The 27,055-nt window shown below is 33.8% G+C and overlaps 1 protein-coding gene across 2 annotated transcripts; it reads left to right on the forward strand.

Annotated features, from left to right (window-relative positions):
- The first annotated feature begins 2,584 nt into the window (after positions 1–2,584).
- On the forward strand, positions 2,585–14,695 carry LOC112040105 (uncharacterized). Of its 2 annotated transcripts, XM_065761531.1 has the most exons (15): positions 2,585–2,760; positions 3,276–3,320; positions 4,033–4,106; positions 4,377–4,444; positions 5,786–5,854; positions 5,945–6,045; positions 6,128–6,209; positions 6,308–6,386; positions 6,479–6,566; positions 6,654–6,807; positions 9,450–9,641; positions 9,729–9,788; positions 12,153–12,469; positions 13,122–13,227; positions 14,468–14,695. In XM_065761531.1, exons 3-15 carry the CDS (start codon positions 4,061–4,063, stop codon positions 14,519–14,521), a joined length of 1,416 nt encoding a protein of 471 aa, XP_065617603.1. In that variant the 5' UTR covers positions 2,585–2,760; positions 3,276–3,320; positions 4,033–4,060; the 3' UTR covers positions 14,522–14,695. The 2 variants fall into 2 exon arrangements, with proteins under 2 accessions (XP_065617603.1, XP_065617602.1); XM_065761530.1 differs by having other exon boundaries at positions 2,585–3,320.
- The last annotated feature ends 12,360 nt before the right edge of the window (positions 14,696–27,055 follow it).

Raw genomic sequence — 27,055 nt, forward strand, 5'->3', positions numbered from 1 at the left:
AAAAAACAAGAAGTAGATAGTATCTTGAGAAGGCCTTTAATTTTCATCCCAATTCCATATGGTGCCCAAGATGTGTAGTCTCTCAATCAAAGAGAAAAAACAAATTTTTTCTTCTTTAGTACGTTTTAATTGCCTAAAAACAGTTACTTTATTAATTTATTTAATAACTCTTATTAAATAAACAACTGACTATCTAATTGGATTAGCCTTTTGAGCCAAGTCAATTGGGCTTTAGTGTGTGCCTTGGGATGAGACTAAAGGGACAAATAAGGCTCTAGCTCCAATGGGCTTCAGGCTTCCATCAACTCTTGACAAGCCCAAAATTACCATTAATTATATAACAAGTACTACTATGGAAATATAATTGCACATTGGGCCTTATTAATAATTTATATCCCAAAACTCTAATATAATAGCATTTTACCCCTCCATGAAACATCTATAGTGAACAAAGTCATAATAAATTATTACATTGTAAGTCACTATTTTATTCCTTGAGTCATTGGTTTAATCTTTTAGTTATTCATATATTTTATGAAATCTAATTTTATTACATCTAAACTTTAGTAACTCTTTAGTAAAGTGGCTGGGCCTAGCACTTTGAATAACCAGTTCTCATTAAGCTTACCTCAAGAAGATATTTCGTGTCTCTATAGAAAGAGATTACGGATTCCATCTTGAGATATGTTTTCTCTCAACATTACATGCAGTTATCTAACATACTGAGGTTTTGACTGTAAGATTAGATACACTCTTGATATATCAAAGCAACCTAAATTTCATGATCGGATTCACAATCCTCTCAAGATTGAAAGTATATGAAAATAGAAATCGTAAGATTTATTATTCAGGAGACAGTTGCTTATTGAATAATTAATCTCACAGCGTTCCAATTTAATGTGCCTTACACACTTAAGACACACCAACACATCAACTAGAAGTCTCTACTTCCATGATTAAGACAAACCATTGTAGTTGACATGTTATAGTCTTCATAGATTAAACATCTAATTTCATCACCAATTACGAACTATGTTTTTGAGTTTATAAGGAACTTGTGATTTATATCTTCTATAACTAAATCACATACAATACATCTCAAGGACTATGTCCAATTAGTTCATATATAAATAGTCTCATATAATTAAACAATTTAATTATTTATAACATGCTAATAAATTGGATTTTATGGCACAAACTCTAACAATACTGCAGTGCAACAAGTGCTTAACTGTTTCACTACTGCCTTACACATCACACATCTGTTAACACCACTAGCTTTCGTTTAACTAGGTTATCTTCTACAGTCAGTATAAAATTCAAAGCTGTTGTCCATGTGAAAAAGGATGACTTACGTGGAACCTTACTTCGGAAATTATTTTTATAGTCATTCAACCCTTTAATGTTCTCTGTACTTCATCCTATTTCTTGAATCATAACCGGTTTAGCAGATCCTGGTTCATTGGTTGCATTCTAGGTTATCATTTGAGATATTTTCAACTATTTAGACTTTGAGAATAGTGAAGTTTCTTTCTTGATTATCCAAGTTGTCTAGTGGTGGCGGTAAAATGACTAGAAAATACTTTCTATAGTGATCATATCCCTCTTGAACATATATTATAAAAGCATTTACATATGACTCCTCGGAGTCCTATGGAATCAAATCTTTTAGTTGTGAGCTGAGAATTCTGTTTCTTTGATTTCTCATTTTATGCAACTTGAGGCAAGGATTGAAGACAAGCAGCAACGAGATTTAGGTCGAAGCTTCTAACCTTATTGTAAGTTAGAAAGTCATGAAGTGGTTTATATATATATATATATTGTCACCTTTAGGATAGAAAATTTTGCCTTATTTTGTGTTTCTTATGGAACTCTAATGAGCTCTAGGTTATGATGGTTATGGGCGTCTTTGCTCAAGGTATAGTTTCCTTTTCAGAGGGATGAAATCTGGCTTTGTTGCATTTTCTAGCAAGTCTGGGATTGGCATTGGTTTTGTTCTTACTGCATAACCTTGATGGAGTGGACAAGGAATTATAGAAAGCCTGAGAGTGATAAGGAAAAGGAATCCATTGTAGCATCATTTGTTGGTGGAGATTTATGAACTCGGGGTGTGAACATGCACATAAAAAACAAAAAACTTGAATTATATCAGAAATACGAAGGATAAGAGACCAAGTGAAGGACGATAGAATCATGAGAGGTTAGTTAATCTAGATTGAGTATTTTTTTGTCCTAACTGCGTTTGTATGGTAGAATATCCCACATTATGGGCCTGGTAACAATTATACTTTGATAAATGGATTTAATCATTTAATCGTATTTCTAACACTCCCCCTCACGTGTAAGCATAAACTCCTCCTTCGTAAAGGGGGCTCAACACGTGGGATTTTTGACATTTTAAATAGAAGGTAAAATAAAGGCAGGGTTTCGAACTTAGGATCTCCTGCTTTGATATCATGACAAATTATTGATTCTCCCCAAAGCTTAAGGTATTAGGAAATGATGAATTTAATAATTTTTCTAACATACTGAAAGAGACAAACTATATTTACTCTTACCCCAATTATCTTTATATGTTTTGCAGCCAGGGGTTTTTAACCTGCTCTATAGAAGCCGTCAAATTCATTTGACGATATTTTGCAGTTATTTGCTAAAACTATCCTTGATATTTGATATGTGTTCAACTTGGCACCACCTCCTATCATGTCTAAATATTTCAAATTCCGAATGTTGCTGGGAAGCTTTTTGAGAAACCTGCAAGTTAAGTTAATTTGATATTTCATTTGAATATGTACTGATCTAGTTGTATATTGCATGCAACTATTCTAATTAACTATACTGATTGGTCTGAGCAAAGTTCTTAGGTGTAGGTTCCCATTGTAGTAGTCCTAGTAGGGCTTGCAAGGCTCAAAGTGTCTGTCGTATTCCTATTTTATTTAATTATTTGATTCTGCTTTTTGTTGATTGGTAATCTAATGAGAAAATATTTTGATTGATGCAAATATTTAAGCTTGAAATCTTACTTACGTTAGTCAATTCGGTCATATACCCTCTCTTTTGAATTTTAACAAAATAACAGCAACAATTTAGAATATTTTTAATTGATGCCCTGATTTGGCTTTAATACTTTACTTGCTGATCTTTGTGGTGCTTTTTTCACACAATGTGTTGTCTATCTGTGCATGATACTAAATCAGACCATTAAAAAGTTCATCATATATTTGGATTTGTTCAGTGTTTAAGTTGCTTTATGATGTATACTTGCTTTCTTACAGGGTTCATGTATTTGTTCAACCAACAATTAGTCGTGTAGTAAGCAGGTGATGATCTGCTTCAAGTATTGTTAACTACTGTATTATTATAACACAAGCATTATCATTATCGCTTCTGTATTCAATTTTTAACTGACTTTACTAGGCTTTAATTCCAACTAACTTTAGTTGGCTACATGAATCTTTTTTTGACATGTAACCCTAAGTAAAGCCAGTCATCTGTTGTCTTTGATCATCATGTCCTTTCTCGCTACTTCTACCACCTTATTTTTTGTCTCACTAAAGTCCATTTTACTCAACTCTTTCACATTGATGCATTTAGAAGTCTTTCTCTCACACCCTAAACCATCTTCAGTGACTTTCCCCTAATCTTTGACTGGTGCCCATTACTTTTGTACAAATATCTTCATTTCCCATTTAATCTTTCCTGTTGTTGCACTCATCTATCTTAACATTTCTATTTCAACTATGCTCACATTATGGTTATGCTTTTTGATTGCCTAATAGTCTATATGTTAGAGTCTAGTTGATCTTATAACAATCCTATAATTACAACCCTTAACTTTTTATAGGATGTTAAATTAGTTTAGTGAATGATGAGGTTTTCTGTCTTAAAATAAACATAATTAGAATAACTAGCTTTTGTTGGGTTAAACATACTTCAAAACACATCTCTGATAGCATTTTTGTTTCTGTTTAACAAGTTTTATGTCTTTCTCATCTTACGTTTGTGAATATTTTCCAAAATGGGTTATTATAGGCTCAAATATATATGTAACAAGGAGGGAATGAAAATGAGTTCCATTGCTCTTACTGCGCTTGCAGAATATACAGGTCAGTCATATCTTCATGTTTTGAGATTCTGAATTATCCTATTTGATCAATAATGATATTGATAATGCCAAAAGTCTAACTTTGATGTCATATATGCTAGGAGTACCATTTACGGTCTTTCTTGGTTCCCAGTTTGGACTTCAAAGTCTATGCCTATTACAATCTAAAATGTTACAATTTAATGAAAAGTATTTATAATTTACAATGGTAATTTTCCTACCATTTGGATTTTCTTCTATTATCTTCAACCTTCTTGTTTTCATCTTACAGAATGTGATATACGCTCATGCTTGAATACTCTCCAGTTCCTCAATAAGAAGAATGAAACCCTCAATGTGGTAAGAATATAATCTTTTCTCCAAACTAGTTGTCAATTTAAACACAGCCTTCATGGTAAAGATGATGGGTTTGGCTAGACTCTGCAATCGTTAAAAAAAAGAAAAGAAAAAAAGAATTATATTCTTGTTTGTGTTGGTTGTGCTGATTGAAGACATAAGTTTCCTGTATTCTTATTTCTAGAGGGGAGTATTCTCCTTCTAGAAATGCCTGATATCGAAAATTGAATCGAATCTTCGGCTCCACCATTATCCTGCTTGTATCAGTTTGCACACTTCTTGATCTTCTGGTGTTGGATATAATACCAGCCAGTTAAGTTTAGGAAAGGAAGTATTTATAGTGTTAAGCAGTGGATTTTGTCCTAAAAGTCCACTTCTTGTGGTAGAGAAAATGTTAGGATTGGACAGGGAGTTTGATCTATGGTTGAATTTCATAATCCTAATAATCTAATCATCCCAACAGCGGGTGTTCTGCATCTCGACAGCCCCTCCAAATTTTGTCAGTCTCAAAAGACTCTGAAGTTTATGATTGTTAACTATTGGAAAAGCCATTTACTATTACATTGTTATATGGCTAGAGATCTATGGTCCTTTGTTTTATGCTTGTATGGGCTGCAGTGGGTTATGCCTAAAAGGGTAGTTGATCTGATAGCCTATTGGCCTATTGGAAGGGGCTGTTTGCTAGGCACCATAATGGTGATATTTGGAATGCAATCCCTCTGTGCGTCATGTGGATTATTTGGAAGTAAAGGAATAATCGGATGTTCAAGGGTCTTGAACAATCTATGGTGGGTCTGAAGCTGATTTTTTTATGCGCTCTTTATGATTGGATGGCTGCTTTAGTGGTCATTCTTTCTCTAATTTGCTGGATTTTCTTGATTGTTATAATTTTAACTAATTTATGTTGCTTTTTTCGGACACAACTCATGTACTTGGAGGTGCCTCTTTTTCTTCTTTTAGTCAATCAAAATTTTAATTATAAAAAATATTGGATTACTTTATTAGAAAATAGAAAACAAAAAATAAATCTATTCAGGACACAAAATTATTCATTAATTGTTTGTTTGTTTGCTTTTGTGTGTGTGTGTGTGTGTGTGTGTGTGTTGGGTGGGTGGGGAGGGTTCAAAAATGTGATTAATGTTTTTTTGTTGTTAAAATAATTTATTAAAAAAAGGACTAGTAGACTACATAGGATGTATAACCTACTAATCCTAACCAATTAGTGCTGAATTTTGAGAAAAATGTATGGGAGGGAATTTTTTTTTTTATACATTGTAATAAGAGCATTTTGGTTGAGTGATTTAATGTTAGTTTGATTTACAAATATGTTTTACTGGCTTTCAGTTGGAAATCAGTTCTCAAGTAGTTGGCCGAAAGGACATGTCAAAAAGTGTTTTTGACATCTGGAAGGAGGTAATGCAGAGCAGGAAATTCCATAATGTGGTTTTATAGCTACTTATCATTCATTTCAACCATTTTTTTTGATGATGCAAATATCTTTAGATTTTCCAAAGGAGAAAAATCAAGCGGCAAATAAAATCTAATAATAGTTCCAGCAGTGTATCCAATGAGTTTGACCTTTTGCACTCTCTCATATCTAACCGGTATGTAGTTAATTCTTGTGAACATTTGTTTGTCATATGTTTTATGCAAAAACCATCTTGCTGAAGTGTTCAATCTGTGCAGTGGTGACTATGATTTGATATTGGATGGGATCCATGAAAACTTTTTGCAGCTCCATTATCATGATCCAGTGATGCAAAAAACTGTAAGCCTTAATTACCTGAGTTTGTCTGTATTATATTGGGCTTTACCAAATCTGTCGTTAGTACAAGTCAGGTGACTTTATACGTATGTTATGTGAAGGTCAAGTGCTTAAGGAGCCTTGGTGTTTCTGATCTGATGCACCAATATATATTGCGTACACAGCAGATGCCTATTTATGGTAAAGGCCTGCAGTATCTATTATTTATTACCTTCCACTATTGGAGATAATTTCAATCATCTACTTCTAAACTCATTTTCTCTTTGCTGCAGTTTATCTGCCTCCTTGTGCAATCGCTGTACATCGTCTAGTAGCCCAAGTTCAAAAACCAAACATTGAATGGCCTAAGTCATATCAAAGGTATCTCTAGATCTACTACAACAGTACAACCTGATGTAAAACATAATCTTTACGATTTCTTACTATTGGATCTTTATAAACCTTCAGATGCCGAACAATGCGGCTGGAAAAGATGGAGGCTATAAGGTCTTGGCACTACAAAGTTCCACCATATATTTCAAGGCATCTGTCTACTAAGTCCTTTGTAGAAGACTTGGTTTCTCCATTATTGCATATTTTGTCACCACCAACTCTAAGACCGGTAATGTACCTAAACTTTATTTATTATTATTATTTTTTTTGGGGAGGGGTGGGGCGTTGGTATCTTCTATTTCTTTTGCTTTTTTCTGATCCCCTACATAATGTTTGCAATTAGTTATCACTTGTATACACTAGAATGCAGATACATGCTCCAGTATTTATTATTATCTCTTGTTTCAACAATTTTTTACAACCATTACAATGGTATGATGGCAATTGGAGATGTGTGATGCGTTTGGACAAAAGTTATTATTGATTTATCTGCTAAACTTTCATATGCCTAACCTTTTCTATTTGCAAAAAATTATACGTTGCAAACTAATGTCTGACATGCACTTAAAGTTGAAATTTTACGATAAAGATTCAACTATTGTATATAAACCTGATTTAGCTTTAGTGCAGAAAAAGGCGTAGTGCAACCACTGAGTATTTTGACTAGACCATTGATGCAGGACAATCAAGAGGAAAATAAAAGAACAAGAAAATTAAAAGATAACCCTAAGAATCAGCACCTAGGGGTCACCTGGAATCAGCACCAAGCAAGAAAACTTAGGCTGCACCTAAGGTGTCAGGACTCAACACCCAACATTTGGAAAATCTTTGATTTGAAATTTCATTAATTGATCGTCTCCCAAATACAACCATCTAGAAACCTTTTATAGAACTTTTAGGAATAAAAGATAATCCTAACTAAAACTGAAGCTGGTCTAAAAACTAATTCCTATTGAAACTAAAATCTCATCCCTATTTGAATTAAAAATAGAAGTCTACAATAATCCAATCTCCTATGAGAGAAAATTTGAAATAATAAATTTGAAAATAATTTTGGTTGTGCTCCTGAACCATGCTGAGATGTACTCAGTTAGATGCAGACATAAGGAAGGCATGCACCTTTCCAAAGGTGCCAGCTGCATGTATGAATGGGATGGTGGGTTTGAAGAGGGTCATGCCCTTCGCTTCTCCCTCTCTAGATTAAAAATAACCTCCTTCAACTGTCTATGTGCTGATTTGAGGTGGGGTGAGCTGGGCGCCTCAGAAGACCTAAATACTTTCCAGAGTCAGATAGGTGCACCTAATGGGACAGCTATGCATGAAAATTTTAACCTATTTTTTACATCAAGGATAGATGTGGAACCTAATGCTTTTGTGTATATTGTATTGCATTTGAAAATTACATGATGCTAAATCGAATTCATTGTCACAAAACGCAGTGTGTGGCCTTCAGTAGACTACAGATTATGGCTGTTTTTCTTTAATGAAGGGTAGGCAGTAGCTTCTATAGAGAACCAAAGTTCCCTCCCTTCTTTCCAACTGCTGTGGAACTTGTTTCTTTTAAAATTGCAATCCAGCTTTTAAATAGTTCTTGAGCCCATTGTTGTACGAAACAAAATGGTGCACAAAGCAAACAAACCCATATCTAAAGTTCATTATACTTGCATATGGTTTATGTGATTCATATTACCTCAATGAGCATAAACATGTTCATGGATTCTTTATTCAAGAATGCGACTTTTATTTTTTGGGGGTAAGTATGTCATAATTACTTAACTATTATAGTTGTTTACACCACAATGTTGTCTTGTTATATTGCTGTCACGAGAGATATGGTTGTTTTGTATTATGTTACTTTTTTAATATTCTTTTGCGTTCTAGTCTTAACAAAATGGGATTGGATTGAGGCCAGGGAGAGCGTAGGGTACCAGATAGCCTTAGTACTCTCCTTAGTTTACAATGTCCTGCTCCTTTTTCTCCTCTTCATCTTCCATATTTTTCTTCCTTAATTTCCTTGTTCTTCCTGTGTTCTCTTCTATTTTAAATTTTTTTTTTTAAATTTTTAAATATATAAATTGAAGAACCCTTTTTCTTGTGAACTGCTTATTCTTATGATAAATGACATGCATTTTCGTAAAATATATAGGTCATGGTTATTTTATCATTATTACAATGTTGACAAGTTCATAACATCGCAATTACTAAACGATTAGTTCCTTTTGCCTGCCATTTATTTGTGCCAAAGGTAGGCACACACACTCCCACTCACATAGAAAAAGAGATGGGTGGGAGGCCAAGGGGTATGGAGGGTTTCTTTTTTGCTTTTCACACACCCACCCACACCCTCTTTTTCCCCCCCCCCCCCTGTCCTATCTAAGTCCATTTGTAATGGCGGCTGCCAAAAATTTCCTATGTAACTTGGATGATGGTTGAACACATGTTCACCTAATAATAAATAAGCTTTCAATCTCATTGCTAATCATAGATAGATAGATATTGACCGAATCTCTCACTCTTCCCCCCTTTTTTATTCTAATTTTTTTTTTTTATCTTCTTGACAATTAAATAGAATTTTGGTAGTCTTTGCCTTACTAAGTTAACCGTGGTATAGTGAATATAATATTTGACGAATAATAAATTCTTTTCATTGCTTTGAAATGGTAATAGAATTTTTGAGGTAATTGTATGGTACATTCTTTTGCTTGTATTGTCTGCACTGCTATGAAGATTGCTTAAGTAATGTTGTTGGTATCTTTTTTTTCTTTCCTGATTGTTTGTATTCTCTTTTTGCACGAGTGTCTTGTATTTCTTCCTTTTGATAATGTGGAGAATTTCCTACTGCTAACTTATATGGTCTGATGTCACTCTCAGGTGGCATTACAATTATTGTCAGAGAGAGAGAAGAATGATCTGTCTCAGTTGGTTAGCACAATGGTATCCTACTCTATAACATATAAGAACGTCAAATGTGATCCTCTGTCTATTAACCCAAGACATGAAGCAACTTCAGATGCTTCATTGATCTCTTTTGATCCTCCCATCAATGACTTTATTAACTTCAAGGTTTGAGTTGATTACAATTTATTGTGTGTTATATATATCTGAATTTCAGAATTGTTGTCTAAATATCTTTTCCTAACAATGAAACAGGGCTATAGTTGTGGCCATTTCATACTTACTTCGGCTATGAAGCAAGTGGTGTTGCATGAGGTGAGTCATGTATATTGTTGTAGGTTAGTGGGATTATTCATTAATATTTTTTTTGGGTGCTTAATAGCTTCATGCAATTGCTTTATTATGATTAATCATGTGATGCCCCAAATCAATTGGATATTGATTGTGTGTGTGTGTTGTGCCGAGCGTGTACTAAGTCTCACATTGGGTGTTTACCAGGTGGATCTTCGGTTTATAGATGATTAAGAGGAGCCTAATTGCGATTAGACTAGTCCTTTTGGTGTATAGTATAGATGTGGTTAGCGCTTTTCCTTGATTCAAATGGTATTAGAGCTTCTAGGTGGATCTTAAGTTTATAAATGGTTAAGAGGAGCCCCAATTGGTATAAGAGCTACCACGCACTAACCCACCACCGATGACCAAGACCAATCAAACCCAACATAGGTGACCACAAACAATCATCAAACCTTTAATGATGAAGACCTTAACTACACTTACATCACTGATTGTAACTCTAGTGACCATGATCTCCTTGTGGGATGAGTCAACTGGCTTTGGTGAGTGATTCCATGGCCATTATGACACTGTGGGTCAGTCATGGGTTGAATTGGCTGACTCTGGCTACACCAGGTAGCAGCTTTACTGGTCAGAAACTCCATTCCAGCAACCACAAATGCACTAATGAGAGTCTCGGACCTCTGAAAAACCTGTTGGAAGTCCATTATAAGGTGCCAAGTTATCTTAATTGGCTTCCTGGGCTTTGGTTTGTGTTGATTTTCTGATTGCTTTGAAACTGTGGTATGTTTTAACCTCTGGTTTGCGTTTTTGCCTTTGGCTGGCTAAGCTTTTATATGTGCCAATTCTCTCTTTAATGGTTGATTTCGTACTGCTAAACTTTTTTATGCTGTTGGGTGATTTTTTTTAATGGGTCTAATTAATATTTGAGGAAATCCTTGGTACTATTATGTGATGTCATTGATTGGTTGGATCAATTTAATGGTGTTGAATTTGTCCACTTGCATTAGTTGGCTTGGTTTCTAGTGCTCTTCATTGGCCCACTCTATTTTTAGTTGATTTGTTTTAGTTGGACTTTGATCAGCCCAATTATTTATTGTCTCCTGATTTGCTCTCTACCACTTCCATTTGTCTCAATGGAAACAATTATGCATAGTGAACCCAAGTTGTTGATGTCTTTTTATTAGGAAGAAAAAAAATTCACAATTTGAGGGGGACTGTTATCTGTAGTGCACATGTTTAGGGGTAAATTAGTCATAATGCATTGGAACACCATATAAATAAAATGAATTATGCTAGGGTAATTTCATATTTACCCTACACAATTAGTGAGAATAACTCTATGTTTGGTTTGGGAAAAGAGGGAGTGACAGGAAAGAAGAGGAGGGAGAAGGGAGGGAGGATGAGAAATTCATTGCTTGGTTGGAGTAAGTGGGCATCCCCCCAGGCTCACCCTTTATTTACTCCCAAATGAAGGTAAATGGAGGGAGAACAAACAAAGTTGTGAAGGTGGAGCCCAAATGTGGGTTGTTTTCCTTTATCCTTTCTCTTTCTCGCTTTCATTCAAACTAGGCACTTGGCAATAGAATACTTTCCCTTCATTTCCTTTTTTTTTCCTCCCATTTATTTGGCCAAACATAGTCTAAGAAAAATTGTTGTACTATGATTTAGCTTCCTTTATCCTTAAGATAGCTTTATCTCATAGGGGGTGTGGTATTCAGAGATAAGCATTAGAGTTTGTGCCCATTCTCGAGGTGAGGCATATGTACGAGAATCTGTCCCCACACCCCCAGGCATACCATCATGTAGCCTACTAAATGTGTAGCAGCAAGGACACCTATATAGAGTCCGTTATGGCACCTAGTAATTTTTCCAGGGACACTCTGGCAGTGCTCTTGTTACACAATGACAATCAGTTTTGCTTCCAAATAAAATAGAAGCTGATTGCTGTAAAGATTTGTTGCCAGTGGCAAGATTTTGTTATGGCCATGGAGCCTTCATTTTTTTTCAGTGACACATGCACTAAAGGAATTTCAAGGCTGGGGAAATGCTCGAGGTGTAAACCTCTAGGAGTTTAAGCTTTTAAGGTTGTGCCTAGGTGCATCTTTTGTGAGGCCCATCTTAAGGTGACCTGTGAGGCATGGATAGCTTCTTTTAGAACTACAGTGACAAGTATGAGGCATATTAGTCTTGAAACAATCTGGTGTCATTGTCATAGTTTAATTGCTGTTTTCTAAGCTCTGGAAGAATTGGTTAATTATGTTAAATGCAGAAGTTTACCTCACTAAAGGTGTTGTACTTTGTTGTAAATCAAACTGAAATTTATTGTACTTCTAGCCACCTGCAAGCTGAACTTGATCCAGTATAATAAATTGTGTTTTTCAGGTTGAGAAGCAAAAGATCTTGCAAGTAAGCATTGTAAGATCTGTTAATTCAATAGATGGATGCACTAAGGAAAGGCGAGATTTTGAAGAGGTGGAATCTAGCAGAGCTCAATCTGCCAAAACTCATCAATCACTTGCATGTGTTGAGAAAAACATAGAAAATGAAAAGAATCTGTTGAATATAAGGCAATGTAATCCAAGTACCTCCAAAATTTCATCAAACTTGGCTTCTAGTGAAAGTGCCACAGCTTGTGTGAAACTGAAATCCTGCGGGGATGTCAAAAAGCCTTATAGTGGTTCCTCAAGTTTCTTCAACAGGTAACCTATGCTTTTAATTTTTAATTCAATATGTTACTATATTGCTTTATCTTCTAATCAGAATGATCTCAATTTAACAAACTTTTTTTTTTCCTTTTTTTAATTGCATTCACCACTACTAAATTTTAGAGTAAAATACCTGATTCAAAATTCTTTTATGTCTTTATTATATTTACCTTTCCTTTGTTGTTAGTTGGTTCATTTAAGTTCAACTTAGTACACACTCATTTGGTCTTAAGAGAACATAGGTTGAGTAGGGCTGAGGCTAATAATTTCTGGTGAGAAAGCCTGTGTCAAGCCCATGCAACATCACTTCAATTTTTGTAGGCAGCTTATTCCTAATATTTCTCTTGGTATGTTCCTTTAGTTTTTTTGATCATTAGATCAAATGTAGACACGAGTCTTTGATTGTTATTCTATTCTACTGGTGCGAACTCATTTTTTGTTTCCAAATGCTTGATGAATTATAGTATTTTTAGATTAAAACATTTTTTAATTTTTAATTTTTAATTTTTTTTAATTTTTAATTTTTCTGTTTTATCTATCATTGGAAAAAGATCTTTGGAGGTAGTGTGCAATAATGGATGATAAATAATCAGAATATATTGTGAGTCATTCATCACTAATATATCCTGTTCACTTTTAAAATCAGGTTTAAGAAGTTGAGTAGTAAAGGCTCTCAGAGTATTGATATTGTTGTGAAGAAAGAAGCAACCTTGGAAAGAGATTTGCGTCCGCTACTATTTAAATTTAATGAGGTATATGACTATTCTTAATACTTGATATCCTTCATTATTTAAATGCAAATGATAGTCTTATAATAAGAATACCTGGTTGTGGGTTTGTATCACATATGTTGCACTAAAGCTAAGATGAGCACTGGTTACCCTAAAAAAAGTCATTATGTTCATTTTATTAGAATCAAGGGTATATAAATGTAGACTTAATGCGGGAAGCAAGTCTACTGCCACACTGCATTTAGAATTTGCCTTTTCCTTTTATCACTTCTAGCTGTATATTACACTATTCTTTCTTTCATTTTTAAAATAATAAAAAGTTATAGAGAATTTTCACTGACCTCCTCCAAGTTTTATTAAAATGCAATCAGAAGTCATACTTGTCCCTAATGCAGCGACAAAGGATTCTTTATCATTTAATAAATTTTGAAATTTCTTTATTTTGATCAAAATGTTGAATGGAACCCAATTTGGATTAAATATAGACAAATTAATTAAATAATTACATAGTATCATGGCTCTTTGTAAAACGTGGATCTCTTTAGATTCTAAATGATTTTGGAGATGGTGGTAGTAATGGAGGTGATGGTGGTAGTGCGTTTGGGTATGGGGCTTGATGGATTTACAAGGGAAAGGGGATCAATGGTAGGTTTGGATGTGATGTGCCTTTCAGTTTGATGGTGAAGATGGGATTGGTTGAAGGAATTAATTGGATTGAATCTAGTGGTGAGGGAGGTGAAGGTGGTTATGACTAGTGTGTGAGAGAGAGAGAGAGAGAGTAGGTGTAGAACATGAGGGATCTTTCATTGCAAATGCAAGAGTAGAATGTTGGATTGAGCTTGCAGAATGTAGGTTATAATTTCATTTTCTTAGTGAATTTATGAAGCGAAGGTTATTCTTTAACTACCATCTTCTCTACAAAACATTACCAGCCTTGTAGTTCAACTGGCATCTCTTAGTGTTTCTAATAGAGGCATTTTGGGTTCAAATCCCCCCTTTCCCAACTATTGAATTACAGGAAAAAAACAGTATCACCTTAAGCACTTTTGTGGCCAAAACTAAGAAAAGCAAGCACATACCATGTCCTTTCTCATGCTAGCTACTACTTGGTTTACTAGGACTGTTTAATTCACATGTTGGTTGCTGCTGCAAGTGACTTCCCCAAAAAAGTTTGAATTTTTATGGATTTGTTGTAATTTGCAAGTAGTGAAGAAATTGAAGCAGATACTCTGTTAATTCATTCTTTCCTATTTCCATGCAGGGTTTTACGAATGCCGTTAAAAGGCCAGTTCGAATTCGTGAGTTTCTTCTATGAGGAGGAATCCCAGTTCTTGTGAGCAATGTGAAAATTATTCTATTTTTGTTCATTTATAATATATATAATTTTTATTTTTATTTTTTTATCCCCAAGTAAATTTGTCAAAATTACTCTGTAATGTTCATAACCTGATTTAATATGCAATAATATATTAGTGTTCTCTTCTACTAAGAGCATTTGCATTGGTGATGCCAAAAATTTAGCAATTTGACATTACAAAAAACTACTTTATTTATTTTACCACATATTTTTTTACAAAATACTTAACATCGGTGGTTTTATTTTAGCATTCAACATAATAAAATATATAAACATTACAATAAACAACCACAACCACCCATAACAATCACTACCACAACCATGGAAACCACCACAGGGCCACAACCATAGCCAAAAAAAACCCAAAAAAACCACCAAATTGCAACCCACCTTAAACCACCACCACACCTCCTACAAGGGCCACAAATCAAAACACCCACCAACCAGTGATGATTCCCAGCATCGATCCTAGCCCCAGAAACAACCTAGTGACGAATCCAGCCGCTAATCCCAGCAACAACCCGATTTGAGAAGAACTCAAATGGTTGATCCCAACGACGTATCCCACTAATCCTAGCAATGGATGAAACCCACCAACGGTGAGACAATTGCCACCAACTCAACAACTTCCTACCTCAGGTAGAGGTGGGTCGAGGCTTGGGTCGGCGAGAGTGGAGGAAGAGTGAAAAAAAATTAAAGGTAAGAGTTGAGACTATGAACTAATGAAGATGAAGAGAGTGTAATGGGAAGAAAAAAAGAAAGAAAAAGAATTAAAAGAAAAGAAAAAAAAACATTATTTTAATGTGTGAACAAATAAAATAGATTGTTTTGCTTTAACATTTGAGCTACAGTGCACAGCAATAGATGGCTGTGCACTATAGCCCAAGAGTTAAAAGTTTTACATAGGGTGTTCACGCAAACCAGAGACTCGACAAAATTGACCAACCTGACCGGAACTGACTCATCATGGCCGGTTTTGATGCCTCTGACAGTCAGTGACGGGTCTTAACCCTCTGGTGGGTCGAGTGGCGGGTTTCGTCCTCAAAAACCCGAGCCACCTAACTCGCCTGACAAAAACTCAAAGAAGGTTGAAAATTACCTAGATCTGGCGACGATCTGGCGCTTCTCAGCTCCGATCCGGCCACGTTTGGCCTTCCTTTACTCAAATCTACTCAAATCTGGCCAAGGTCTACTCTCTTCCTCACTCAGGTATGCTTAAATCTGGCGATATTTGGTTGGATCTAGCCCAGATCTACTTAAATTCGGCCAAGACTCCGGTAAGCTCAACTTTAACTTTGCTGATATTAGGTGATCTCGGCCAGATTTCCATAGATTTGAAGGAATATTGGCTAGATCTCATTAGATCCGGCCAGATTTCGGCCAAAATTCGGCAATATCGGAAAACTCGAAACCGACCGATTCACACCTGAAAACCGATACGACTTAACTTGGTTAATTTGAAGCTTCATTCAGGTTGGTTGTGGGTTGAAATCTTCCACACCCAATAATGTTGGGTTGAGTCCAGGTTGGGCACAAACCCAACTTGGCCTGACCCGTGGACAGCCCTAGTTTTACGTATGTCTCTACTGATGCAACATAATTTTTGAAGTTTGTAGAGCTAAAAATAGCATTTTAATAGTATAACACCACCAATATTTGCTCTAATGAGCCATTGGCTGCTTTAGCATCTGTGCTAATTTCAAAAAAATTCACTATAGGATATTGTATAACTGTATAGACCAAATTAATATCGAGTTCTCTCATAATATAGATGACAGCTAAAAGTTAAAAAGTCCATAATTTACAAACCTTTTAGGAAATATTTTTTTCTAGTAAGGTGTGAACGCCTAGATGTTTCAATCGTGAATAGCTTTGAGCATCTCATCCTTAGCAACTATTTACACCTGTCCTCATGGTAGGACAAATAGATGAATTTCAGACTTTTTGTAACCAAGCTTTGGCAGGGAAGTTTTAGGTTTAGATTGAACTAGTCGCTAACCTGTGCGATGCACGGAATAATTTAACAAAACTTATATATTTTTACTTTGCTCAAATAAATACTTATTTCAAAACGAATATGTTTCACCTTCTATTCATAATATGGCTCAAAGCATATAATGATTTTTTTTTTCTTTATCTTTTTAATCCAGAATAGTAAAAAGATGTTGAAACTCATAACAAATTTAAGTTAACAAAGAACATTTGTAGATGTAAATCTTTCCATTTAAGAACTTTCACGGCCTTGTAGTTAATGCCCAAAAAACCAAGTCAATCCCTTTTATTTACCAAGTTGAAAATAGCAATGGAATACAAAAGGGGCGCCCTCTCCTTTTCTTTCAACCTCTGAAGTCGCAAGCTAGGATCAACGAATAGATTGTGGGCAATAATAAGAATCCACAGCACAAACCTAGATAAGAGAAACCACATACAACATTTTTTAGATTCTGTGAGTTGATGAGTTACATAGAATTGAGTATATTTTTTTCAACCAAAAGATTTTAGTAAAAAAGGCAAAGGGGGTAGAACTTTGCCAACAAAATTGGAATGCTTTTAGCGTGAAATTTAAATTGAAAACAATTCATGCCATCAAAACCCTTAAATGTCTAGAACTTAAATCCCTTCAGCATTATAGAAAGAAAAATTAGGCACTCACTTGGAGTAATTGGGTCATGTTCAATAAATTTAAGTGTATGCAGCCAACTACAACAACAATAGTAGAGACCAATTTGCACACAAAAAATAAATATAAAGAGAAAAGAAAAAATCAATCAGAAGAATAAAGTAATTAACCTACTTCTTATAAAAAATAAAAATAAAAATAAAAATAAAAATAAAGTAATACCGATGATGGCATGATAGTGCCATAAAATAGATTCCAGTGACTATTATCCTAGCTATAGCATTTCAAGAGATGAGATGCTGTGTAACCTTAAATTTAGGTTATGAAACATAAAAGTTGTGCATAAGGGATCAAATCAAAGGAAAGCACAAAGAAAATAGAGATAAATGCTTTATACATATAAGAGAGCGTCCTAACAGGAGTCTTATTTTTTTTTTCTCTTAATCCTAAATATATATATATATATATATATATTTATATTTACGTGAACACTTTGATTATTTTTTTATTTTTTTTTCTCTTAATCCTAAATATATATATATATATATATATATTTATATTTACGTGAACACTTTGATGAGAAGATTTTTGTTTTGTTTGATAATCTGAGCTTAGGTAGACTGGATTCTTGGGTCTTTAAACCATCGTCAGATTGAGAATAGACAACAAAACTAGGGGAATAAAATTATCACTAAACACTGCACTTCACTATTGTCAGTGTAGGGATGACAATTTTGCCCTACCTTGCTTGACCAGCACCTCTCACTTCACCTCGGGCAAGTTTTTCCCGCCCCGCAAAGGTGCCAGGATGGGAATGGGTTTAGATTTTTTAGATCCACCTTGCCTCGTCCCTACCCACCCCGTGCTAATAAATGTTATAATTGTAATTTTTTCATACCCTAAAACCTTACTATTTAAACAAACATATCAATATTAACTTATTTTATTCTACCTAACGTGGTTGTTGGCCTTTATTTTGTTGTTTTATATTGTGAGATTTTTATTTTTGTTGTAATTTTGTCTTGTTAAACACTTGGATAATATTATTTAGTTTTTGCTAAAAATTATTTTGATTTGATGAGATAAATTTAGTTGTAATTTCAAGTATATTTTTTTATTAATGAAACATGTATTATTAAAAAAAAATTGTAATAGTTATGGGGAAAATTAAAAAAAAGTAGAGTTTTAAGGGGTGGGGCATGGCTTCGTGAGGCCCCAAGAGTCGGGGATGGAGTAAGAAATTTTTTCCCATTATGTGGGGTGGGGATGGGTTAAAACAAAACTATGCGGAGTGGGGGCGAAGACTCCGTCCTTCGGCCCCGCCCTAACCCATTGTCATCCCTATAGTGTGTTACCATTCATTATGTGTATTAAGCTCTTATTTTATGTACCAAACACCAAAGAATGATATTATAAAGGTTAAGTGATATTAGTATGTGATTTAAAATTTCATTTTTATCTTATTTTTGAAAGTATTGATTATTGCATGTCTAGTGTTATGTTTGCTTTCAAATTAAATATGGAGAAATTCTTTAAATTTGTCATTTGTATGATTAATCTATTTCTTTATAATATTGGTTTGAACATGATGATACACAAAATTGTCAGTGAGTCAATCATCCAGACATGCAGTGACATGGGTACTTGAAGAGTGAAAGGTGAAGAACTTATAGAGAGCACTGGTGGGGTACTGGCCATAAACTCTCTGAAAGTTAAGTCAGTGATTGAATGATCTCCAATAACTTAAGAGTATGAGAGCTAAGAAATTTCATGTACCTTAGAGAAGAGGGAGACTTGGTGCTTTATATAGTGATGTAGAGTTGACCAAAATCTCGTGGGTGTAGGCTCTTTCCTTATATATAGGAGAAATATGCAGTTAATGCTCCCAGATATCCAGACTTAACTTCCCATGCGCATGGTGTGCAAGTTTTTTCCATATGGAGATACTTGTGTGGAGAATACGCAAGATGGTCTCCCAGGCCAAGTACAACCCATCATCAGTCACAAGGTGCTTGTCCGTCATCCTGGGACACATGAAGCGTAGGTGTGGGCTGAACTCCCTTAGAGGTTGTTTGATGTATGAGGTCCTGAAGAGTCTTTGTCTACCTGACGACTCTCATGCTCCTGACTAACCTGTGAGGGCCTGACGATGTACATGTGGTAGTCAAATTTCATAGTCGTCAAAATATTCCCCAATAGAACATATCATAATTGTAATAGAAATTGATGCAACTATTAACATTCCAAATTATGTTGAAAGAAGAGAAGATGATTGCATGTTTATTTCATGACAAGAAAATAGTAATGAAAAGTTGTTGGATAAGGTGGTATCTAGTGTAAATCAAATATACATTTATATCGATGTATATATATATATATATATATCTTAAAATTGAAGCATAGCATTTATTGTTGTTACGCTCTAGTTAAACTATATCAGCGTTCACATCATTGTCCTATTTTCTTTCCAATTTTCTTACAATTTTTTTTAACACACTTATTTTTTTAATATTTATACTTACTATAACATTTCTCTCTCCTTTACCTTTTCATCTCCCCACTAACCTCTACTTTAATATCACTATTCATCTTTCCCTTCGTCTTCCTTTATTTTGTATCTTTTTATTTACACATTTTTATTATAAATTTGCCATATTTTCTTCCATTCTTTGCATAGTTTTCCCTCACAAAAATGTTATCTCTCTCTCTCTATCTCTCTCAATTTTTTGGTGGATTTTTTAAATCTTTCTCGCATCTCTGCTTTAAGTTTTTTTTTTTATTTTTTATTTTTTATTTTTTTATTCTTAAATATTATCCTATTGCATTATGAAGAATTAATGATAGTATATAAAAAATAATATTATTCTATCATGATTTGGATAATTTAGTGTTTATTGTTATATATTTTATTTTTACTTTATTTTTTCTTTTCATCTTATTTTACTCAACATTGAAATAAGATGAGATCCTCCATATCATTAAATTATTTATATTTTCTCATTTTTATTTAAAAAAATTAAAAATATAATTGTGGGGTAGAAGCCCAAATTTATGTCTTGGGCCTAGGGCCTTATTTGAAGATTGAGGTATATCCGAAGAGAAGTAAATGATTGAGAAGGATTCCGGGAGGGATAAATATGCATGAAAATGATCAAGGAATATAGTCCGAAGAGTGTGTCCTCCTCGGATATGAAGCATATCGATCAAGCAAGCACTTGAGAGGTTTGAGTGACTTTCTTGGCAATTCCAATGATAAGGATGAACCTCAGGCACGTATAAAGATGATAAGAACAAAGAAATATCTAAAGAAAAAGCTGTTACCACCGTATTAAATGCACTGTAGTAACTTTTTTGGCCGCATTAATGTGGAGAAAATCTCTGAACAATGCAGTCTCAACTACCACCACTCATGGAAAATCAACGAAGATACCTGACGGGACATATACTCAAGTGAACGTTTAGATGATTAACAAGTGTATGATCAAGATGTTTGGAAAGAAAACTATATAATGTAAAAAAAATCTCCCATAAGGGGGCAATCGGAAAATCAAGAGAAAAAGAGAGAAGAAAGGTTTACTGTAACTTTAAGAATTATATAAACAAAAGTCTGTCTCCTCGAACAAGAATTTATTCAAGTTTTAAGGTGGCTCTTACACTTGTTTACCAGTTGAATCTTTGTTAGATGTTATTTAGTTCACTACCAGCCCAGCTCTTTCGCCAACTCTACAAATTCATTGTATTGGGCTCGTTGGGCTCATATCCTATATCCCTTGGGTTTCGGCTACAAATACCGACCCTACAATAATATTTTACATTTTCTTCAACTTTTTTCATGCCCTTTACCTTTTCATCTCCCCAAACCCTCTACCTTAATATCACTTTTCCTCTTTCCTTTATCTTCATTTATTTTATTTCTTCTTATTATCTTCCTCTTAGCATAAATTTGTCATCCACTCTTCCATTTTATGCAAAATATGTAATTTAGTTTTGTGTTTTAAGTGTTTTTTTTTTTGTTCACTTTGATTGTTAAATGTTATCATATTGCATTATAAATAATTAAAGATAGTTTATAAAAAAAATATATTATTATTATATTACATATCATGCTTTTGATAATTTGATGTTTATTGTTATATCTTTTATTTTATTTTTTTTTCCTTCTCATATTATTTTATTCAACATTTAAATTTAGCTACATCCTCCATATCATTAAATTATTTATATTTCCTCTACTTTTTATATTAAAAAATTAAACATATAATATTTTATTTAAATTCAATAAATAAAATTGTCCTCATAAAGTGGAGTCATGCTAGGGAAATACTTATTCTCACACCCAATACATTAAAGGAAAAATGGAATACAAAACAATTGTCAATTTAGAAACACTTATTTAAAAATAAAAATAAATGAGGATATCAAACCAAATATAACATAAAAAAGAAACTAATAATGCATATTTAATGCCATAGAATCATAATCAAATTTTGAAAAATGATAGGTTGCCGAGAGAGAGAGAGAGAGATGGTAGAGAAAAAAAAGTAATAAAGAGTAGATAAAGAAAAAAAAAATCAAACTTCATTAGTAGACGTTAATTGGAAAACAAATAAGCTATAAGGAGAAGTAAAAAATAAAATAGAGATGTCCATACAAAGAATATTAAAAATTTTATAGTGTAGCAAAATAAACCGTTACATTCACTTAAAAAATTAAATCAATAATCAACAATTAAATAAAATCATAGTACTAAATTTAAACTTAAAATTAACCAAACTTTAATCATGGAAACCATATTTCCAATCATAACTAAAGAAGTGATGTTTTCCAGTAATAATATAAATTGCATAAGAAATAAAATTACAAAATTTAAAATCCGTTTTTTGACATTTCATTTAACCTTATATATATATATATATAGATATATATAATTTTCATACATTGTTACTTTTTGAAAATCGAATGAACAATGCTACCTCTCATTTAACGTTTTTGTTATGCAAATCATCGGTTAGTAAATATATGATAATGGAAAGAAGCGTTACAAATGAGATCATTAAAAAAATTATAATATTAATTAGCAACTATCATTATGGAGTAGTAGTCTATGGTATTACGCATCTAAAGAAGTGGAATATATAGAGTTTACTTAAAGGTATATATAAAGATTCACATTATGTGTGTGTGTGTGTGTGTGTGTGTGTGTGTGTGTGTGTGTGTGTGTGTGTGTGTAAAGGTTTAAAAAATAATAATTTATATGTAAGGTTATAAAAATTATATTTAATGAGATCACCAAAAAAAATTATCATGCACAACGTGCGGGTTTGCGACTAGTTTTATATAATGATTATGCATAACAAATATGTTTAATTATTTGGAAAAGAAAGTCTAAATATTATAGTGCGTTGAAGGATATAAGGAAACTTGAATTTTTATGTTCCAAAGAGTGTTTTAATCTAGCTGAAGGTTCTTGTGAAGAAAAAAAAAAGGAATACACTTGAGACTAGAATTGGTTACAAAGCATTTATTCGATTCAGAGCATTTAGAAGGTTATTACCTTTAATTCATATAGTTATGAACTTGTACCATTTGTTAAGATATAGTCGTCATATTGCAAAACCTAAGGCATAAGAGCATCCGCAACCCAAATGGCATATGGTATATGGCATATGTTTAGATATTTTACCATTGCAGCCTTCAAATGTTGCTCCAGCTGGACTTGCAAAATGTGCCAATTGTAAAAAATTTTACAATACTGCTACAGTACCATCTTAGAAATCAAAGTTGATTTGGAACAAATCTACAAAAGATTTACCAAATCCAAGAAGGAAGTTACAGTCAACGACCTTCAAATGGAAATCAAGGAAACCAAATCCGAGGTTAGAACCCTTAAGCAAGAACTAACCATCCTTAGGGTTGATCACAATTTCCTTGATCAAAGACTAAAAAACCTGGAAAATACTTCTCATCAAGGCAATGAGGAAGGAACCTCATATCAGAACCCTTCTGATGATGAAGTAGAAGAAACAGTTAACCCAACTGCAGATATGGTTCCAGATCAAGACCCTGTCCCATCCAATGACAAGTTCTTGGTAACCATCAGTAGGATTAACTTTCAGAAGTGGCACTCCAAAGTCAGGATTGTCATAAGCAAAGAATTTGAATTCGAGACCATTGCCTTGATAGATTCAGGTGCTGACCTCAACTGCATTCAGGAAGGAATCATTCCCACTAAATACTTCAGAAAAACCAGAGAAAGGTTAACTTCTGCAATGGTACTGTAGCAACATTGTATAATTATAAATTATTATTATATTATCTCTGCCTCTCTTTCTACAGTACCATCTTCTCTCTCTTCCTTTTCTCTCTTTCTTTTTGCTCTCTCTTCTTCTTACTCTCTGATTCTTCCCATTACCTTCACTCTATGCTAAACTCTCATCAACCCAATGGAAATGCAACGCAAGCAGTCATCATCCTCTTCATCTCTTTGATCGGCATGGTGGCGTGGTTGAGTTGGAGATTGGCGAGATCAACGGTGGTAGGTCTCCACGATTTTCCTTCTCCGGAAACTCTCTCTCTCTTTCATTTTTCCTTCTCTGCGTGGGTTAACAAAATCAACTTCCTTCAAGCTTCCCAGCGGCGAATCCACTTCTTTCAAGCTTAGGCGGTGGCGGGTCTAGTTTTTGACCGTGGGTTGCTGTGTTTTTTTTTTTTTTTTGGGTGGTGTTGATGGTTGGAGAGGGTGGTGGTGGTGGTGTTGATGGTCGGAGAGGGCAGTAGGTGCAGCGACGTGGGTGCGTGGGTCTGGTCTTTTCTCTAGTTTTTTTTTTTTTTTTTTTTTGGTGTTGACCGTAGATTATAGGTTGCTGGTGGTGGTGGTGTGTGTAGTGCAGCGGTGGTGGTGATTGAGGTTCTTGAACAGAAAGAAAGAGAGAGAAAGAATAAATAATGTGTTATTGTATGATGGTGATTGTGGGATATATTATTTTATTGTGTATAAATATTATTTTAATGAGTAGAATAGGGAAATAAAAGTTGGGATGCTGGGAGTATTGTAAAATTATATTGTATAATTGATAAAGTGGCTTTTTGAGATGGTAAAATAGGATAAGATGAGAATTCTGGCTGTGGATGCTCTAATTGATTCCATGCTAAATGTGGTTATAAGCACAAAGAATATTATTTTTATAAGCGAAAAAATTGGAGCGAATGAGAATGTGGGTTATGCAAACATGCAAAATATTCAAATAGTGCTTGGAGATTCTCAAAACTATTTCAACCACTTTTTTTTTTTTTTTTTTTTTGAGACAGGAACCAAATTTCATTTAATAATAGATAAAGAGTCATGATAGAGGGCATCCAAAGCTAGTGGCAGAGAATCCTCCAGCCAAATTACATCATCTAAAATGTTTTTTGCATTATGTGCTAAACTATGGGCAACCAAATTTGCACTCCTCTTCACCCAGTGTACCTCTGCCCACCTTAGACCCGAGATGAGCACCTGGATGCCGTCATATACATGGCCTAGTCGAGTTAAGTTAGCCTTGTTGGAATTGATTGCGTTGATCACCTGTACACAGTCCTGTTCGATGACCAGTTTAGAGAAGCCAATGTCCACAGCAATTTCCAGTGCTCTACGGCAAGCAAGAGCTTCTGCCTCCAAGCTGTCCGCTACTCCTGGTCCTTTAGCTGACATTGCTCCCATGACTTCACCCCTTGAACCACTTTAAATGTAAGGGAAATTATACTTTACCACCTTAAATTATACCCTATGTTATACTTTGCAGTCTAAACTATAACTTTTGTTACACTTTGCACCCCGACATTAAGTTTGATGTTAACTTGGATGGAAAATTATGACACTATGTGAAAGACCTAATTACCCCTCTTCTCAATCCATTAAAAACAAATAAAAATTACACTTTACCACCCTAAACTATATTCTTTATTACACTTTGCACCATAAACTTTGAATTTCCCTATTCAAATTAACACCAAACTTAATGTCGGGGTGCAAAGTGTAACAAGAATCATAGTTTAGGCAAAATGTAATATATGGTATAGTTTAGAGTGGTAAATTGTAATTTCCCCTTAAATATAAGCATACAAAAGATCACATGTTCTTTTGCACACTTTAAGTAGATCAAGAAAATTGAATGACTAAATTTTTTTTTTTGGAAAGATGAGAGATCAAAAATTGATTATGATTATTTTGGATATGTTGCAGTATATGTGCGGTAGATGGTATCAAATACTGCATCTCCAAAGCATTCGTAATCGATCTTTGATGTCTCATATTTCCAGAAAAAAATAGTTATACAACTTTCTTAATCTACTTGAACTATGTAAAAGAACTTGAGATTTTTTGTTTACTTATGTTTAAAAATGTTCAAAAGGTTTTGAAAATCTCCATTGCTAATTATTTTGTATCTTCTACTTGTTCACATAGTTATAACAATCACTTTTAGTAAAAGTCATTTTCTAAAAAAAACTTTTAGTAAAAGTCAAATTCTCACTCTCTTCGACTTATTTTATTAGATAATAATAAGCAGTATTTGTGCTTATACGGTTTTACCTGCATTCTCTATAGAATCAATTGCACCTCACTTAGGTTTTGAAATATGATGACCATATCTTAACAAATGTTTTTTCGATAGTTATACAAGTCAATAACTATGCTCTTGGATTAAAGTCCAAATATTCATTTCAACTATGAAATGAATAAATGTTTTGTGACTAGTTCTAGTCTCCAATCTATTCTTCACAAGAATCTTCATCTAGCTTAGAACCCTCCTTAGAACATAAAAATTCACCTTCCGTATATTCTTTGACCAACTATAATATCTAGACTTTCCTTTCCAAATACTAAAACCTATCCGTAATGAATAGCATATAAAGTATATTTTTCAATTGTAATATAAAGTATATTTTTGCATAATGTATCGTGCAATAAACATGCATTCATCCTCTCTTCTTTTGACCTCATTTGGAATGTTAATAGCTACGTAAATTCCTATTACAATTTTAGAATGTTCAAAACTATGTAATAGGGAAGTTAAATTACTCATTCAATTAAAGCATTTCTCTAAATGTTATTTGAGAGCAAACATATCAATTGAGACAAATCCAACTTGCACACAAACCCTAACAAGTAACAACCCAATTTTCTCATATATATAATTTGTTAACATCTAAACCCAAAATCTTATTTATTTATTTATTTATTATTATAAACAATAAACGGCCAATACGTGGTGTGTCGACTATATTCTTTTATCAATTATTTACTTTTCACATTGTAATTGATAACTTATATATTTGCTTCCTATAGTGCATAGGATTGTTACAACCCATAGGTGTTTGAAACTTTGAATCTCCCCGTTTTCAAGCTATACTGTCACAACTCACAAGTGCACTAGAAAGCAGTTTGTTTTCTAATTTTCTTGTTTTATGCAAGAACCATTGGTTGTCATACGAGAAAATTGTTACAAAGCAAAGGAAGATATGAAACTCTTTATTTGGCTATGATTACAGAAAATCTGGTGAATTTCGGGGGAAAAAAAAATGCAGATAGTCAATTGACTTGATGGGAAACTATTGAGGCTTTATATAACCAAAGGACATAATATATACAGAGCAGAAATTCAGTTGTTTTCTTCAAACTGGATCAAACCATTCTGCAGTTAGAGCCAAGGAAGCATGGAATGTTGTGTAGCGTATGTGCCGAGGGCTTGGTTTGAAAAGAACTTCAGAGACAGTGGGGCCAAAGTAAATGAAGGCATCTTCAATTTCTTCACACTTTGGGATCGTGTTCCCATATTCTAAAGACTTTGAACTCAAAAGTTTCTCAACGCAATCACAATTTCACATATCAA

The sequence above is a fragment of the Quercus suber genome, unplaced genomic scaffold, assembly GCF_002906115.3.
Source record: "Quercus suber isolate HL8 unplaced genomic scaffold, Cork oak 2.0 scaffold_417, whole genome shotgun sequence".
Taxonomy (NCBI): domain Eukaryota; kingdom Viridiplantae; phylum Streptophyta; class Magnoliopsida; order Fagales; family Fagaceae; genus Quercus; species Quercus suber.

Coding starts and splice junctions, on each gene's coding strand:
- LOC112040105 (XM_065761530.1), top strand. CDS start 4,061: ATGAAAATGAGTTCCATTGCTCTTACTGCGCTTGCAGAATATACAG. Junction 4,107..4,376: donor TGCGCTTGCAGAATATACAG/GTCAGTCATATC, acceptor TTCATCTTACAG/AATGTGATATACGCTCATGC. Junction 4,445..5,785: donor AGAATGAAACCCTCAATGTG/GTAAGAATATAA, acceptor ACTGGCTTTCAG/TTGGAAATCAGTTCTCAAGT.